The sequence below is a fragment of the Zootoca vivipara genome, chromosome 2 (genome assembly GCF_963506605.1).
Source record: "Zootoca vivipara chromosome 2, rZooViv1.1, whole genome shotgun sequence".
In the NCBI taxonomy this organism is placed as follows: domain Eukaryota; kingdom Metazoa; phylum Chordata; class Lepidosauria; order Squamata; family Lacertidae; genus Zootoca; species Zootoca vivipara.
The window spans coordinates 78901428-78917040 of record NC_083277.1 but is presented as its reverse complement, the minus strand read 5'-3'; the positions used below and the strand labels follow the sequence as shown (position 1 = coordinate 78917040).

Genomic DNA, 15613 nt, shown 5'->3' with positions numbered 1-15613 from the left:
ACTGTGACTATTGGACAGAATTATCTAATTGAACCTCATGTTTGCCAAGGTAACCTAAAACAGAGGCAAAGGGGATACTAGAAGGTATAATTGGGAATTGGGGGAGATGTGGAAGGATGTTTAACCACAGAGCCTAGGGCTTGCCGATCGGAAGGTCAGCAATTCGAATCCCCACAACGGGGCGAGCTCCCATTGCTCGGTCCCTGCTCCTGCCAACCTAGCAGTTCGAAAGCACGTCGAAGTGCAAATAGATAAATAGGTATTGCTCCGGCGGGAAGGTAAACAGTGTTTCCATGCGCTGCTCTGGTTCGCCTTAGTCATGCTGGCCACATGACCCGGAAGCTGTCTGCCAGCTCCCTCGGCCAGTAAAGCAAGATGAGCACCGCAACCCCAGAGTCGTCCGCAACTGGACCTAACAGTCAGGGATCCCTTTACCTTTATGCCTGATTTAACCCTCTAAATGTTCCATTTCTACCTCAGCTGGGCTTACTTGAAGTTTAGGAGACTCGCTGGACAAATAACAATTAAAAAGGCCCATGGAAATTTCAGGGAAGAATCATTGTGTAGTTGCTTAAGCATTTCTTCCATCTCGCCATTCAAATGTTGCTGTTGCTTGATATCTCCTTATAAGGAATGCCTGGAGTTGGGAAACATGTTTCTTTCATCTTAACATGTAGTTCTCCCCTTAAAAGATAAGTAGAATGGGAGAGTCTAACTTATACTTAAAGAAAATTCAAGGTAAACATTCTGTTCCTACTGCCATCTGTACCCACTTCTTTTCTGTAATGTACTAACAACAATCCAAACTATAGGAAGCCTGTGTAATTTACACTTGTGTAAATTATGCAATTGTAACTTATCCCTTTTCCTAACTCCATCCAGGAGTTTTTGCCAGTGTGAATTCTGTTGAATCGCTAGAATAGATCATTCAGTGTCAGCCCAAAGACATTTTTGGGCCTGAGGCAAACCACAAAATGGTGCCACCCTCCATTCCAGGGAAGAAGGGGTAAGTGAAGGTCTGCATCAGGAAGAAGGAGAGGGGAATAAAGATCTGCATTGGGATTTGCTGCCCCGGTGGATCCTGCTGCCTGAGACAATTGCCTCATGGGTAGGAAGGCCCTGCGATCACGTTGCTGAGCTGATTAAGAGTTTGGAATAGGGGTAGGTCTCCCCCCTCTCCATTCTGTCTCTACCACATCCCTGCCCCTGCCCCACAACACCCTTTTGAGGGAACTGACACTGGTCATGGCTGATCTGGCTTCAACTTAGCCAGCTGAGCTCTGGCTGAGCTGGGGTGGAGGACTTATATTGATGTATCTCCAACTAAGCTGGCGTGAGGGACTTCAGCTGGCATGTTCCTGGCTGAGCCCAGCATCAACTGAAGATCCACTCTGCTTATTGCAGCAGATCCTTGGGTTTGGATTGCTCCCTAACTCTGTTTCAAGATATTTTAAATACTATTACTACTAGCCTGTCATTTACATTGCATGTGTTAGACACATATATTAGTCTGCACTGGCTCCCGGTGGAGTACAGGATCAGGTTTAAGGTGCTGGTTTTGACCTTTAAAGCCCTATGCGACTTGGGACCCTCGTACCTACGGGACCGCCTCTCCTGGTATGCCCCGCGGAGGACCTTAAGGTCCACAAATAATAATATTCTGGAGATCCCGAGTCATAAGATGGCTAGATTGGCCTCTACTAGAGCCAGGGCCTTTTCAGTACTGGCCCCAACCTGGTGGAACGCTCTTTTCCAGGAGACCAGGGCCCTGCGGGATTTGTCATCTTTCCGCAGGGCCTGCAAGACAGAGCCGCCTGGCCTTTGGGTTAGACTCAGCCTGACCCCTGTGTTTTTCTCCCTCATGGCTTGGATTTATGGCCTACTTGAAATGAGGCTGCACTTTAAATTTTAATACTGTATTTTAATCTGTATTTTAATTAATTGTTTTTATGTTTTATTGTGGTTCTGTTGGTGTCAGCCGCCCTGAGCCCGGTTTTTGACTGGGGAGGGCGGGGTATAAATAAAAATTTATTATTATTATTATTATTATTATTATTATATTATTTGGGCCAAAGGTTCTACAACAAACAACACTTTTATCACATTGGCTTCTAATGCAGAATCTTGCATTTGTTTGTTTGTTTGTTTGTTTGTTTACTGAAAGCAGAAGAGGAAGCTCTTGCAGCACCTGTGCCATCCATCAATGGCCAGCTTTACAGTAAACCAGTAAACCATGGTTTATTTATTATTCTAGGGTTTTACTATGGCTTGTTTACTGCCAGCATACCACAGTTTGAAGCCTTGGTTTGTTGTTGACCTATGGACCTTGATTTGTTCTAATGGTTGGAATCAAGAACCCTTTCTTAACCACAGTTTGGCAATTTCATCCCAGATGCTCACCAACCTACAAAGGCTTTTGAGACAAGGGCACCTGGAAAGCAAAAACATTAGGCATGCTTTGTTTTATTGTATTGTGACTTAACATTATGTGGAAACCTGGCCACTTGCTTGTCCATCCTTCATTTCATCTTACATTTATATCCCACCTTTCCTTCAAGTTGTTCAAGGTGGCCTATGGGGTTCTCCCCACTCCCATTTTATTTGCACAACAATTCTGTAAGATAGGTTAACTGAGAAGCTGGTTGTTCCTTCTTGATTTAATTACCTGTATAGAAGATCAATACAAAGGTCCATATAGTTAAAGCTATGGTTTTCCCAGTAGTGATGTATGGAAGTGAGAGCTGGACCATAAAGAAGGCTGATCGCTGAAAAATTGATGCTTTTGAATTATGGTGCTGGAGGAGACTCTTGAGAGTCCCATGGACTGCAAGAAGATCAAACCTATCCATTTTGAAGGAAATCAGCCCTGAGTGCTCACTGGTAGGACAGATCCTAAAGCTGAGGCTCCAATACTTTGGCCACCTCATGAGAAGAGAAGACTCCCTGGAAAAGACCCTTATTTTGGGAAAGATGGAGAAGGGGACGATAGAGGATGAGATGGTTGGACAATGTTTTCAAAGCTACGAACATGAGTCTGACCAAACTGCGGAAGGCAGTGGACAGGAGTGCCTGGCGTGCTATGGTCCATGGGGTCACGAAGAGTTGGACACAACTAAACAACTAAACAACAAACAACAACAAATAGAAGATTAAATAGTCAATTAAGTAATATTTTTAAATTTATTCTCTTTTTACAGACGTTTTGTATCCAGTTATGTTCCTCTGTTTAACCTAAGGCTTTCTGATTCAGTGGAGGCTTACAATTCTAAATAGTGAGAGCAGAAAGCCATTTTTGTTAATTCCCCCTCCCTTCTGCAACACCCTCCCACATCTACAGAGAGTTGGTAGATTCTTTGGAACAGTATGGGAAGTGGTATAGGGGGCTTCAGAAGAAAGGGAGAATGTGTCCTCTGAGGGATCAAAGAGCCTTATGTCACAATTATATACAGCCACATACACTTTTGAATAAAATGCAAGCCCTTGGCACCTTTGTTTTGGATGCAGGCATACAATTTCAAATGAGTCAGTATTCAGATTAAGTGGCATTTCTTTTCTGCCCTCATCTCCTCTTCAGTTAAAAAATATACCGTGCAAGCTGTTAAGAACCTTGACTGAAAGATAAATGAAAAAATAATGTGAAACCTACGTTATTGTGGTCTTAGTGCCTATTACAGGATGATTCACTAAGTTTTAAAGAACTAGCTGGGGATTCTGGGATTTCCCATCTGCAGGGGGAGAATTAAGTTTAAATCACTGAATCTGTACTTCACGGCATTTACCTGGGGCCATGTACTTTGCGTAGTCAGACAGTTAAATTTGGCTTTCAAGTATGCAGCCAGGGCTCAATATCTATCTATTGCTGTGAATAAATGCCACTTCTTACACTGTCACATGCAGTCACTACTCCACTTGAATAATAATAATCAGATATTATGCTGTTGGGCATTGCAAAAGTACATTTTGCCCACAAATCTGGTTCATTGGTCAGCACTGAGGTTGAGTAACTAACAGAAATTTGTGCTGTCTTATCACTAGAACATTTCCCTGTACTTTTGGGAAATTACATGTTTGATACCCCTAATCTCCTAAATTTTGGGCATTTGGTATCACAGCTTCAGACTATAGAAAGGCTAAAGAAATGAGAGGGCCTAGTTTGTAAGAGAAGGAAGCAGGAGGTCTTTCTCTTAAGTGTTAAACTTGCCTTATAATTGGCTTTTCTAAGGTGATGGTGAGAGAAACCTTTGATTAGTTGTTTCCCTAGAGCTAGGGAAACTTACATGAGGCTTGGGCTTGTAACCAATTATTTACATTTCCATGGAAAATGTCATTATTACTAAATTTTGCTCTGTAATAGTTATTCTAATGTGCTGTGGGATGACTTTTGCATGGCTCAGTAATGATGGTGGAGAAAATTTAACTCCAAGCACATTTTAAGAAGAAAAATAAATTGTATATATTCATGTAACTCTAAGCACATAGTCTCTTTTGGGCAGTTCATATTCTTTTTCCTCACAGAGATAATTTCTTACAGAGATAAGTTTTTATACTGTTGAAATAGTAAAGGTAAAAGGTAAAGGTCCAGTCAAAGGTGACTATGGGGTGCGGCACTCATATTGCTTTTCAGGCTGAGGGAGCCAGCATTTGTCCATAGACAGCTTTCTGTGTCATGTAGCCAGCATGACTAAACCGCTTTTGGTGCAATGGGACACTGTGACAAGTGCCAGAGCGCACGGAAGCACCATTTACCTTTCCGCTGCAGTGGTACCTATTTATCTACTTGCACTGGTATGTTTTCGAATTGCTAGGTTGGCAGAAGCTGGGATAGAGCAACGGGAACTCACCCTGTTGCGCGGATTCGAACTGCCAATGTTCCGATCAGCAAGCCCAAGAGGGTCAGTGGTTTAGACCACAGTGCCACCCGTGTCCCTGTTGAAATAATAGTCATGCTAGATTGGTAGGTTTCAGCAAGCCTTCCGATCTGACGTTACAATCTAAAGTTATACGTAGTTTTAAATATGAGAAGACAGTAGAACGTCCTCAGCACAGGTTAGCTGCAGAGTTTTGTCTGTGCATCTATCTTTTGTTTAGGCCAAGTGAATTTGAGGATTGTTTTGGGAACATAGTTCATTTGAAAGCTCCCAACGTCCATTTTGGAATTGACATATTAATGCTAAATGACAACTCATTATTGATTTAGAGAAGTGCTACAGTGATGAACCTTCAGGAAAATACTTTTCTGATGACATAAAAATTAAACTGAGTGCCCAGAAATTCATTGGAAGAGCAAATGGTGTTGTTCTTGCTAGCCATCACAAGAGGTTTGGTTTGTAATGTGGCTAAAATAGAAGACAACTGTGACAAGGAGCAACCAGAAAAGGAAGCCAGGAGAGTTAGTCCTCTCCTGTTTTTGAGAGTAGGAGTGGTATTCAACTAAGTTTTACTCAAGTGTAAACCTACTGGCATTAATGGACCTGACTTAATCATGTTCATTAATTTAAGTGGGTCTACTCTGAACAAAACTTAGTTGAAAACCACCCATGGATGTGTGCTTGGTGCAAACCTTGGTGCTTTTTGTGTGGTTCCTTGCCAAAAACTCTCGAGTAAGCTTCACATTCATAGAATAAGTACAAAGGTTCTCTTGTGGTTCAGTAACTCGTTAAAAAAAACAGGAAGCAGAGAGTAGAAATAATAATAATTTACTACTTGTACCTGCCTGTCTGACTGGGTTGCCCCAGCCACTCTGAGCAGTACTCTCAGTCAATCAGAGTACTGGGACCTGTCATTGGAGCCAATTCCTAGGGGCCGAGGTCCCATTGGCCTGCCTCCCAATAAGATTTTAGAGGGGGCTGAGCCACCGCAAATTGATGGGCACTGCCATTCAAATTGTGTGTCCATATCTTGTGATCGATTATGCAGGGCAGGGCTTACTCCCCACCACCACCACCACAATATTTTATTAAAGTTTGCACCCTTGGGGTCTGTGGTTAGGGGTGATCAGTGAAGTAGCCAAATATGCTGATGATACCAAATTGTTCAGGGCAATTAAAATACAGTAAAAAGGCAGGTGCAATTCAGTGTAGGATAGTGTAAAGTGATGCACTTGAGGGCAAAAAACCCCCCTTACTTTCACATTTGCAGTCATGTGCTGTGAAGTGTTCCTCTGATGAGGAACAGGATATTGGGGTAGCACAATGCAGATGTGTGTTTCAGCTATGAAACAGGTGAATGCCATGCTGGCAGTAATTGAAAATAAAATTGACACTTGTACAAATCATTCCTGTAACTCCAGCTTGGTATGCAGATAGAAAATGTGGGCTACCAGATGTTGCTTTCTATTCCTACATCTTCACTTATCTGAAAAAAAGCTTTGTTTTTTTTAAAAAAAACCCGCACGTAATATAGCTCTAAATGCAATTTCCCACTGACGAAGGATCTCTGCTCTACAGCACCCTCTGGTGTCAAATTTTTATAACACATTTTAAATGTTATGACTGACTAGTGTAGATTAGACCTATATGCGATCTTAATTTTAGTAAATAAATCTCACTCTTGTCCACAAGGAGCTGCTTGCTCTGCTGTTGGCTGCAATCAGACTTGAAATAGCCAAACTTTGGCTGTCTGCCTTGGGTCCCTCTAGGGATGGATGGTTTGAGAAGGTGTGGGATATTGCCTTCCCTGAGCATTTTTCACCCAGCGTAGTTCTAAGAAGGATTGCAAAATGAAACCATTTTGGTGCTGTGTGGGTACCATTTATATGTTTTGTAAATAAAAAACAGTGTACTGCATGGGCCCCCAACAAGACAGGCCTCTATGAGGCAAGGCTTCCTTATCAATATGTGACTCTTAGTTGCAACATCTCCATTCACAGAATGTTTCCTTATTATGTCTGCAAAGTGTACTGAACCTTCTGTTTATTTTATTCCACCTGTAATAACGTGTCCGACACAGTTGATCTTTGTTTATTGTTTGTCGTGTTTGTATGTGGTTATTGTTGAAAACTCAATAAACATTTTTTAAAAAGCGTTGGTAAATAAAACATATCAGTGTGAGCAATAGGTATAGGAATCTGCTCAACATTAAATATAAATTCAATATATTTGGGGATTTAGTTTATGGTTCAAAGCTGAAATTCTAAATATCGTTCTCAGATTAAATTCTCATTCATATCTTTTATTTCTAAAACCAATCTAATGGTTGGCTAATTTGGCATATTGTTAGTTCTTGATCACAACTCCCCACCACCACCACTTTATTTCAGTGTAAAAATAACAGTGTGAACAGAGTGGAACGTCTATCATACAGATTCAGCAGTGATAATGGTTCCCCCCCCCCTTTTTACAGTGCAAATTCAATTAGTAGCATTAAGCATTTGTTCAGGCTTTTGTTTACCAGTGGCAGTTTGTCAGTAGTTATAAGTAGAGTTCCATCTGCCAGTTAAACTCCATTGTAAATTGAGGTAGAAATTATCAGTTCACTTTTAGAGGGAGGTGGTGAGGCAGTTCAAATGAATACGTGAACTAAAATTGTATGTAAATGTATTCCAGGATGAATTGTTGTTGTGCATGCTTACCGTGCACAAGGAAATGACAGTGAGGTGAGAGCAGCACACATGGTGACTCTGGCTCCGTTTTCAAACCTAAGAGACAGAAGAATGTGCTGCTGAATATGAGGGAGGCAGGATGTCATGCTCAGTGAGAGGTAAACAGAAGATGCTAGACGCCTTTGCCTTATTCTGCAAACGCTCTCCTTAAAACTCATCCGTATTGCTTTCCAGCTTATTCTCCTCTGCTCTGCCTCTCTCTTTCTCTCCCCCATTGTTCTCTCTCTTTTTCTTCTCTTTGATGCACATACGTTGTCACATTCCATTGACTCTCCCCTCTTCTCTGTTCTTACACTCACGCCTAGTGGTGCTTTAAGCCAGAGCTAGCAGCCTCTCGGGCGAGTTTTAGTCATGTGTGAAGCTCAGTTTGATCGAGCGCTCCTTTTCTGCCTTTTCACTCTTGCAAAAGATTAATAGGTGGCGTCACATTGCTCCCCTGCTCCTTCCCGCAGGAGGGACTTAAAAAGGACAACAAAAACTAATCACTTTCGATAAGAATTTTCTCGGAAAAAGGGACTTAGCCGTGCAATCTGCGAGCGGTGCCAAGGACTGGGAAGGCTAGAGATGCTTCATACTGCTAACAAGGGAAGGAAGGCTTCCACCGAGGCAGGTAAGAAGTGCCTGCCTGCATCGGAGGGTTTGGTGGAGTCGCTTAATCCAAGCTGTAGATTTTAATCATTTTGCAGCCAAGGAAGGCATCTTTAGTGGCAGATGGCAAGGATCTTGTGCGGGCTTTCTTTTGTTTGTGATGTTAAGTACCTGTAGTAATGTTGATGAATTGGAGCGTGATACGGATTCAATTGCAAATGGGCTTGTGTGGCAGCTGCATTTGCAAGGAATGCTTTGCTTTGCTTTTTTATATTCAGTGTGGACAGACAGAAATGCTGCTCTAGTGAAAGGCAGGACTTTGGCAGAAGGTTAAATTCAGTGCTTAAGGAAATCTCAAGGTGCAATTCCAGTTCCTCATCTTGCAACCTTGCAGGTAGCAGGCATTCTGCCGTTTGTAGCACAATTAATCTTTAGTGCTTTCCGGTAGGGATTTGGTCTAACTGTGCTTGGTCAGTTGAGGCTAGGTGGTGGTGGCAATGCTATGTTTGTCCAGCATCGCTGTTAAATGAGAAGAGCCCTTCCAGAGTGTTATGCAGTCCACTGCATGCTATAGAAATGAAGCATGTAATAAATGGGCACCAAGAATCATCTTCTGTGAAACGGGTTACCAAACTACCTAAATAGTATCCAGATTTAGTAAGCAATCCCCACCTTAGAATAGTAGTTTAATGTCAGCTGTCAAATGGAGTTAACTCTGAAAGTGCTGCCTACAAGTGCACCTGGATTATAATAAAGGACTTCTTGTATAACAGCTACACAGAAAGAGGCTAATTATCAGTCAGAAGGTCTGAACTTTGGATTGGTGAATAGGAAATGCAATTATGTACCATACAACAGTCCCGGTTTTCATAGTAAGGCCCTTAGTTTTTTTAAGGGAAGAGCATAGGTAGGATAGAAGGGCTGAAAGTAATATCACAATTAAATTTAACAGCCACATGCTGTTTAATTGCTTTTTAAAGTTCACAGCTGCCAGGATGTTTAGCAGTTTGGAAGTCCTTGCTTAAAGTCATTATCTGTATTTTGCAGTGTGTGTGTGTGTGTGTGTGTGTGTGTGTAAGTAAAATAGTTTTTAGTGTAAGGCTCCTCCCAAGTTGATAGACAACTGTATTATTCTATCTGCAGTTGATGCATTCTTTTTCTGCCCCTCCTTTCCCCTAAGGTCTAGATACCGTATATTTATCTCCTTAACTAAAAGGAGAAACATTTAAATTCAGTTGAGGTATTGTTAAGATTGGTATACTCTTATTATTGCAATAAAATATACAAAAACTTACAGTAGTGCTTTTCCGTGATATAAAGATAATCTGAATGTAGACAATAGTATGGAAACAAGAATAATGAAAAAATAGTATTGTAAACAAAATATATGACTGCCTTCTGTTCTCATATACTTGAAATTATATCCTCAGTTATTTTGCAATATAAAAATTACAGACTTTGCAAGACATGTAAAAGTGAGCCACAGTGCCTCTGTTAATAGAATTGAACCCCCAGGGAGTATGGTTCCTCATCAGTGCATAGAAATGTAGGTGCACACTCCCATTGCATGGTAGCTTTTTGTATGAAATCTGCAATTTAAAACAAACAAATGAAGTGCAATATGGAACTGGTAGAACATGTAAAATCAAATTCATTGCCAAATATTAAAAGTTGTATGTAGCTTATTGCAGTTTAAACCTCTGGAAGGTATGCGATGCAGCACTACCTGTTTTATTTTTTTTAAAAAAGCTAATATGATAAAAGCCAGTTCAATTTTGCTTCTGTGTCCCCTTGTGTCAGATGAAACACAGTTAAATAATATTGGATATGATTTTGAATATCAATTGTGGAAGAAATTAAAAGAATCTGAGATTCTGTTATGCAGAACCAAATCTTTAAAAATGTCTTATACTGTAAGGATAGTTAATAAAACAAAAGCTAACCTGCAATAAGTAATGCATATTCCATATCCCTCAAAAGACAAATGTGGAAGACTAATACTTCTAACATTGCTACTTTAAGCCCAATGGCAATAGTAAAGCCTCTGTTTCCAGACCAAATTTCAGTTCATTCATAGCTCTCTCCTCCCCCACCCTTTTTGGCAGATGCTAACTTGCTTCTTCTAAACATTAACAGTGTGATTAATATGAATTGAAGCATTTTACAGATAATCCAGTAGATGCTGCTGTAGAGCAAAGGAAACATCATTTCATTTGTTGGGGGAAGAAAGGAAGAGAGAGCAATGCAATGGGAATATAAAAGCTCAAGAAAAAATCTTAAACATTGCTGATACTGCGTATGCAGGCTGCTGATTGAAGAGTAATGTGAGATCATTACATTTTCATACCATTCTATAGGGTGTTATTAAAACTGCAGCCACACTTACTGGAATTATCACAGTTCTGCTAGGCACATAGCACGTCTGCTATTTTAAATTGTAAAATCAGTTTACTGTACATTACTATGCAGAACATTTCATCACTGAATACTAAAGCCCTTTAACATGCAAATTTTCTAAGGGGAAGAGCTGAAATGGCACACTCTTAAAAGAATAATGCCCAGATTCATTATAAAAATATGCACTGGTTGCCAATGCCAAGTAAAATATTAAGAAATTAAAAACCTGCAGCCCTTAAATTAATATGAATGAAATGCACTGACAGTTGTCTTCCTGGTGAATAGTCGGTGCTTAACAGAGTAATCTGTAAAAGAATCAGAAACCGTAAATTGCTAATTGGAAAAGATCCATATCCATGAGTATTAAAAACCACACTATAATATTGTCAGTGGAGTAAGAAACATAAAAGCTGGATTTTGCAGTGAAAAAAAGAGTAATGCAAGTAGACAGAGAGGAAATTTGTGTATTGCATACTGTAGTGCCCTATGGTGCAACTCCTTCTTGTACTAGTAATCAGTAATAACATGACAAAGCAAACCCAGAGAGTTTTGCTATACAGCCACTTACTGATGCAATTTCAGGCAACCACTGACCTCTATCTGTGGGAATATTTATTTTTGGCAACGATCACCAAACCATCAGGTTTAAAATAGTGAGGAATTATTTTAAATATAGAACAGTTGCAGGATTCTGTACTTATAATATAACAATAAATTGGTTTTCTAAGCCACACTTCGTGATTCCTGGCTCTGTGTAGTTAACAGCTTTCAAAAACTTAATGGATTCAAGTACTTGGCTTAATAAGTTGTTGAATCACAGATACCGGTACCATCTTTTTGATTGTGCATATTTACTGAGACCTTTATTCTAGATTTAAACTTAATATTGAAATTATTTCATAAGTCTTATTTTAAAGTGTGCACATTGTAGATATGTGTACAGTATTACAAAAATTAAGATTGTTTAGCAATCTTTTTATATTAGCTCCACGAGACCTTTCTAATAACTCTGGATCTTCATATGCACAATTGCAGGAGCTTAGTTTTATTTTTTTAGCTGTTAATGATTCAACTTGTGTATGAACAGTAAGGACATTTGTATTCAGTCTGTGTTTAGGTTGAAGTAAAAGTTCAGTTTGTTATACAAACATATATAGAGATTCCCTTTTTGTAACTTCACACATTATAGAAGAATGTGGCAAACAGATTTCTTGTATTAGAATAGAAAGTACTTTCATGTGCTTCACTTTCAGATGGTTTAGTTACTTCAAAATGATAATGTTATTCTCTTATTGAACCTGCCCTACATTTAATTAAATTATTGTCATGAAATCCTGAATTTTAATTTTTTTATTTGCATACTTAATGTTCTCATAAAATAAAGGAAATAAAATCAAGGCCTCAAAATAGTTATTTTATTTTTTATATAACAGGTCAAAATGTATCAGGAATTATATATCTGTAATATAGCTGAAACAAAAAATAAAAAAAATCCTTCCAGTAGCACCTTAGAGACCAACTAAGTTTGTTTGTCATTGGTATATAGCTGTTACTTTCTGCCATTCATATTAATGCACAGTACTGAGTTTAAATTCTATATGTGGCATAGATGAATTGGAATCTATGTCCCTGACACTGCTCTGTACCCACTCGTACAAGTGGGGGTTCCCCATAGATTGTGCTGTATGATTTTTAATGTGTGCACATATACAGGTCTGGTGCTTATATTTTATATTGGCACATAATGCCTTCAGAAGAATGCTGCTCATATCACACACACTGAACACAATAGCTTTAAAAAATGAAGATTTATAAAGCAACCCTTGAAGGATTTTTTCTCCTTAAAAGTTTGATATAAGCTTTTAAAGCTTTTATTTAAAAGCTTGATAATCTGAGGAGGGTCTGTGTGTCTGTGAAGGGTTTGGACATCCAAATGTGGTGTTCTTTAAGGATTTTAAGATTCAATTAATATTTTCAGTTTGTACTACTCTCACTAAAACTTCTGTATGCATCTCACCGCTTTTCATAGGACATGTAAAATTTACATCATGCATTACAGTGCTCAGTATGATGTAAAATGCTGTAACAACCTGATGCAAAGTGAAGTATTATGAAACCCAGAACTTATGGATGTCAGCCTTATACAATATCTGCACCTGTTATTTTAACCACGAAAAATCCTATGAATGATTTTTGTTTTCTCATGTGGTACTGGTGTTTTTATCAGTGTGAACAATGCATTGCAGAGCATTGTAGTGGAAATTTATTGATAAGGCTTGCTAGTGTTCAGAATTTGCACTCATATCATTTGCATCAACAGACATTATCTGTAATGCATTTTAATCAAAAAATTCCATCTATATAATTTGTCATATATAAAGACATACCATATATGTATGTGAGAACGCATAGGTGGAAATATAGTCTGTTGTTTAGTACAAGGGTAGAAATATAATCTGACCTACATTCCCAAATATTTATGAGTATCAAACTTCACTTTGGTAAGATTTTCTTATGGGCATGCCATCAAATCTCTTACGTGACATATATTACTGTTTTTCTTAGGTCAATAACTGATATCACACTGGGAGGGTCTTTCCGCAGATGCCATCAAAGCATCAGCACAGAAACTAGTATCTTACCATGTCCAAAAAGCACTGACACCCACTTGTTATATATCACACATGCATTCATTTTATTCAGAGAATATTTCATACTTTGTCATGATATTTAATACAGTAGAGTATAAGTATACTTTAATTATTAAGAGTGTGAAATATAATTTGAATTGTGAGTAAAGTCAAATAACTTTCTAAACAATTCAACAATATAATGCTTAGTTCCCACTTTGGAAAATGTAAGATATGCTGAACTCACATGCTACCCATAATAGTCTTACATTGCTGCCAATATAGAAAAGAAATAAGTGTTGGCTTGCCTAAGTGATTTAGGAAACAATGAAATGTGTGTGTATTACCTCACATTTATAGTGTGTAAATGTATGCTTAGATCCTTTTGATCTAGCATTCATGATTATACACAAATGTGTGCATATCTATATCTATATATATTTATATAATCACACAGTCTCTAGAGGTCAGTAGAATGTAAGAAATGGGCAGTTTTTCTGCTTTTTCAGTGAGGCCTGGAGAGTCATAGACTGGTTCTCTTCGTCTTAGAAACAATAAATATACTGTAATTATATATATAAAAAAATGAAGTTAAGAATGACCATACTGAAATAGAATAATATATGTTCATGTTACAGAAATAAATATAATCTATTTGTTTTAGGGATGTGCCTGATAAATGTTCATATTTGTAGACAGAATTCTTCAGAAACATTGATTCATATAATTTATAGTTCAGTATCTTGTAATTTTTTTACACTTTTCTTCTTAGTTGAGTTTTAGAATTAATTGGGTTAAATTGTTGGGATAACAAGTTTTGGGATAACAGAAGTTGAGAAAGATCTTTTTAGTATGTAGAAAACCTACCCATAGAGTATGTAGGAAATGTCACTACTGAATTGATTTCTTATTTGCTTTATTTCATGGGCACAGTGGGCATGCAATTGTACCATTATCTATTTTATGCTACAACAGCCCTTTGTGATAGGTTGAGCTGACTTAACAAAGGGCTTCCATGGCTGAGCAGGGTTTTGACCTGGAGTTTGCCACATCCTTGTGTAATAAATGGGGGTGAGTTTGCTCAACTCGCTTGACATGTTGAGAAAATAGTTTTGTAGAATAACATGGTAAAACCTCATTTCATGGACATGCTTTTGAGACAGCAAAGCACAGCTTTAGAAAAATAATCAGATTCAGAATTTCTGTAGTGATATTGTGAGTAGTGCTGGGAAGGCATCATTCTTTCTCAGCTCTACGATCCAGATTCTTGTGTTGTTGGACATCGATAATAGCAGGGCCGCCTTAAGCGCCCCTGGCACCGTGGTGCGAGGAGCCTTCCGGCGCCACCCAGCCCCGTTTCCCAGTGTGGCGGGCAGGCGCTGCTGCGCGGCGGGCGGGCAGGCACACCGCGGTTGCCGTGGGCGTAGCTGCGCGGCGGACCGGCCAGCCAGCCAGCGGGCGGGCGCAGCTCACGGCACCCCCCTGGCGGGCCGACGCCGTGGTGCCCTGCGCCACCCAGCCTGGCCGTAGCGCCGGCCCTGGATAATAGCATTGTGTCATCAGAACCAGGGCAAGTAAGTATGCTGTAAATCTGTTGTCTCCCAAATAGAATGGTGCCAAACATGATGAACCTGTAAAACACACACACGCACACACACACACCTTATTTTTCGCTTCATAAGACACACTTTTCCCTTCCTAAAAAGCAAGAGGAGATTCTGTGCGTCTTATGGAGCGAATGCGTGGTCCCAGGCAGATCATGTTTTTTGTTTTATTTTATAGAAAGTGCTAAAGGCTAACAAGAGGGAAAGAGAATGTTGAAAGGAACCAGCTCAGCAGCTGATTGCAAGAGATCGGGAGGGAGATAAGGGAGCTAGCTCCCTTCCAGCCCCGCCCAGGCCCCTTGCCCAGGCCTCAATTGTTGTCAGCAGAGAGAGGCTGTTTGTTTCCCCAGCGACATGTGACTGGCTGATTAGATTATCTGCCTGGAAACTGTAGAAATGGGTCCCTGCAGAACTGTGAGTTGAACCCCATAAAAACAGGATTTTTTCCCCTTTGTAAGGTAAGCTCAACAACTTTGAGCTGATCCTCAAAAATTGAGCTTTCCCCTTTGCAAAAAAGAAGCACAACTGTGAGCTGACACCCCCCCCCCAAAAAACCCGGGGCTTTTCCCATATGCAAAAAAAGCTGCACAACTTTGAGCTGATCCTCAAGAAAATGGAGGTTTCCCGCTTTGCAAAAGAAGCTTTCTCAAATATTTAATGGGGGGGGGCAAAGACATCTAGGCCTCTAGGAGTTGACTGCTATGCCTAGGACAATTCCCCCCCCCTTGTTTTCCTCCTCTAAAAACTAGGTGTGTCTTACGGTCAGGTGCGTCCTATGGAGCGAAAATACGGTG

General features: G+C 39.7%; 1 protein-coding gene across 3 annotated transcripts in view; it reads left to right on the top strand.

The window, feature by feature from the left end:
* The window catches only part of TENM2 (teneurin transmembrane protein 2), a 645216-nt gene that overhangs the window by 158294 nt on the left and 471309 nt on the right, over window positions 1-15613 (top strand). For 2 of the 3 annotated variants that reach the window (XM_035105139.2, XM_035105137.2), the window contains exon 1: window positions 7870-8210. The exons of the other annotated variant lie outside the window; for it this stretch is intronic. In XM_035105139.2, coding sequence (XP_034961030.1) covers window positions 8165-8210 — 46 coding nt within the window. In that variant the 5' untranslated portion in view covers window positions 7870-8164. Of the gene's footprint in view, window positions 1-7869; window positions 8211-15613 lie in introns of those variants that run through there. 3 annotated transcript variants of the gene reach the window in all.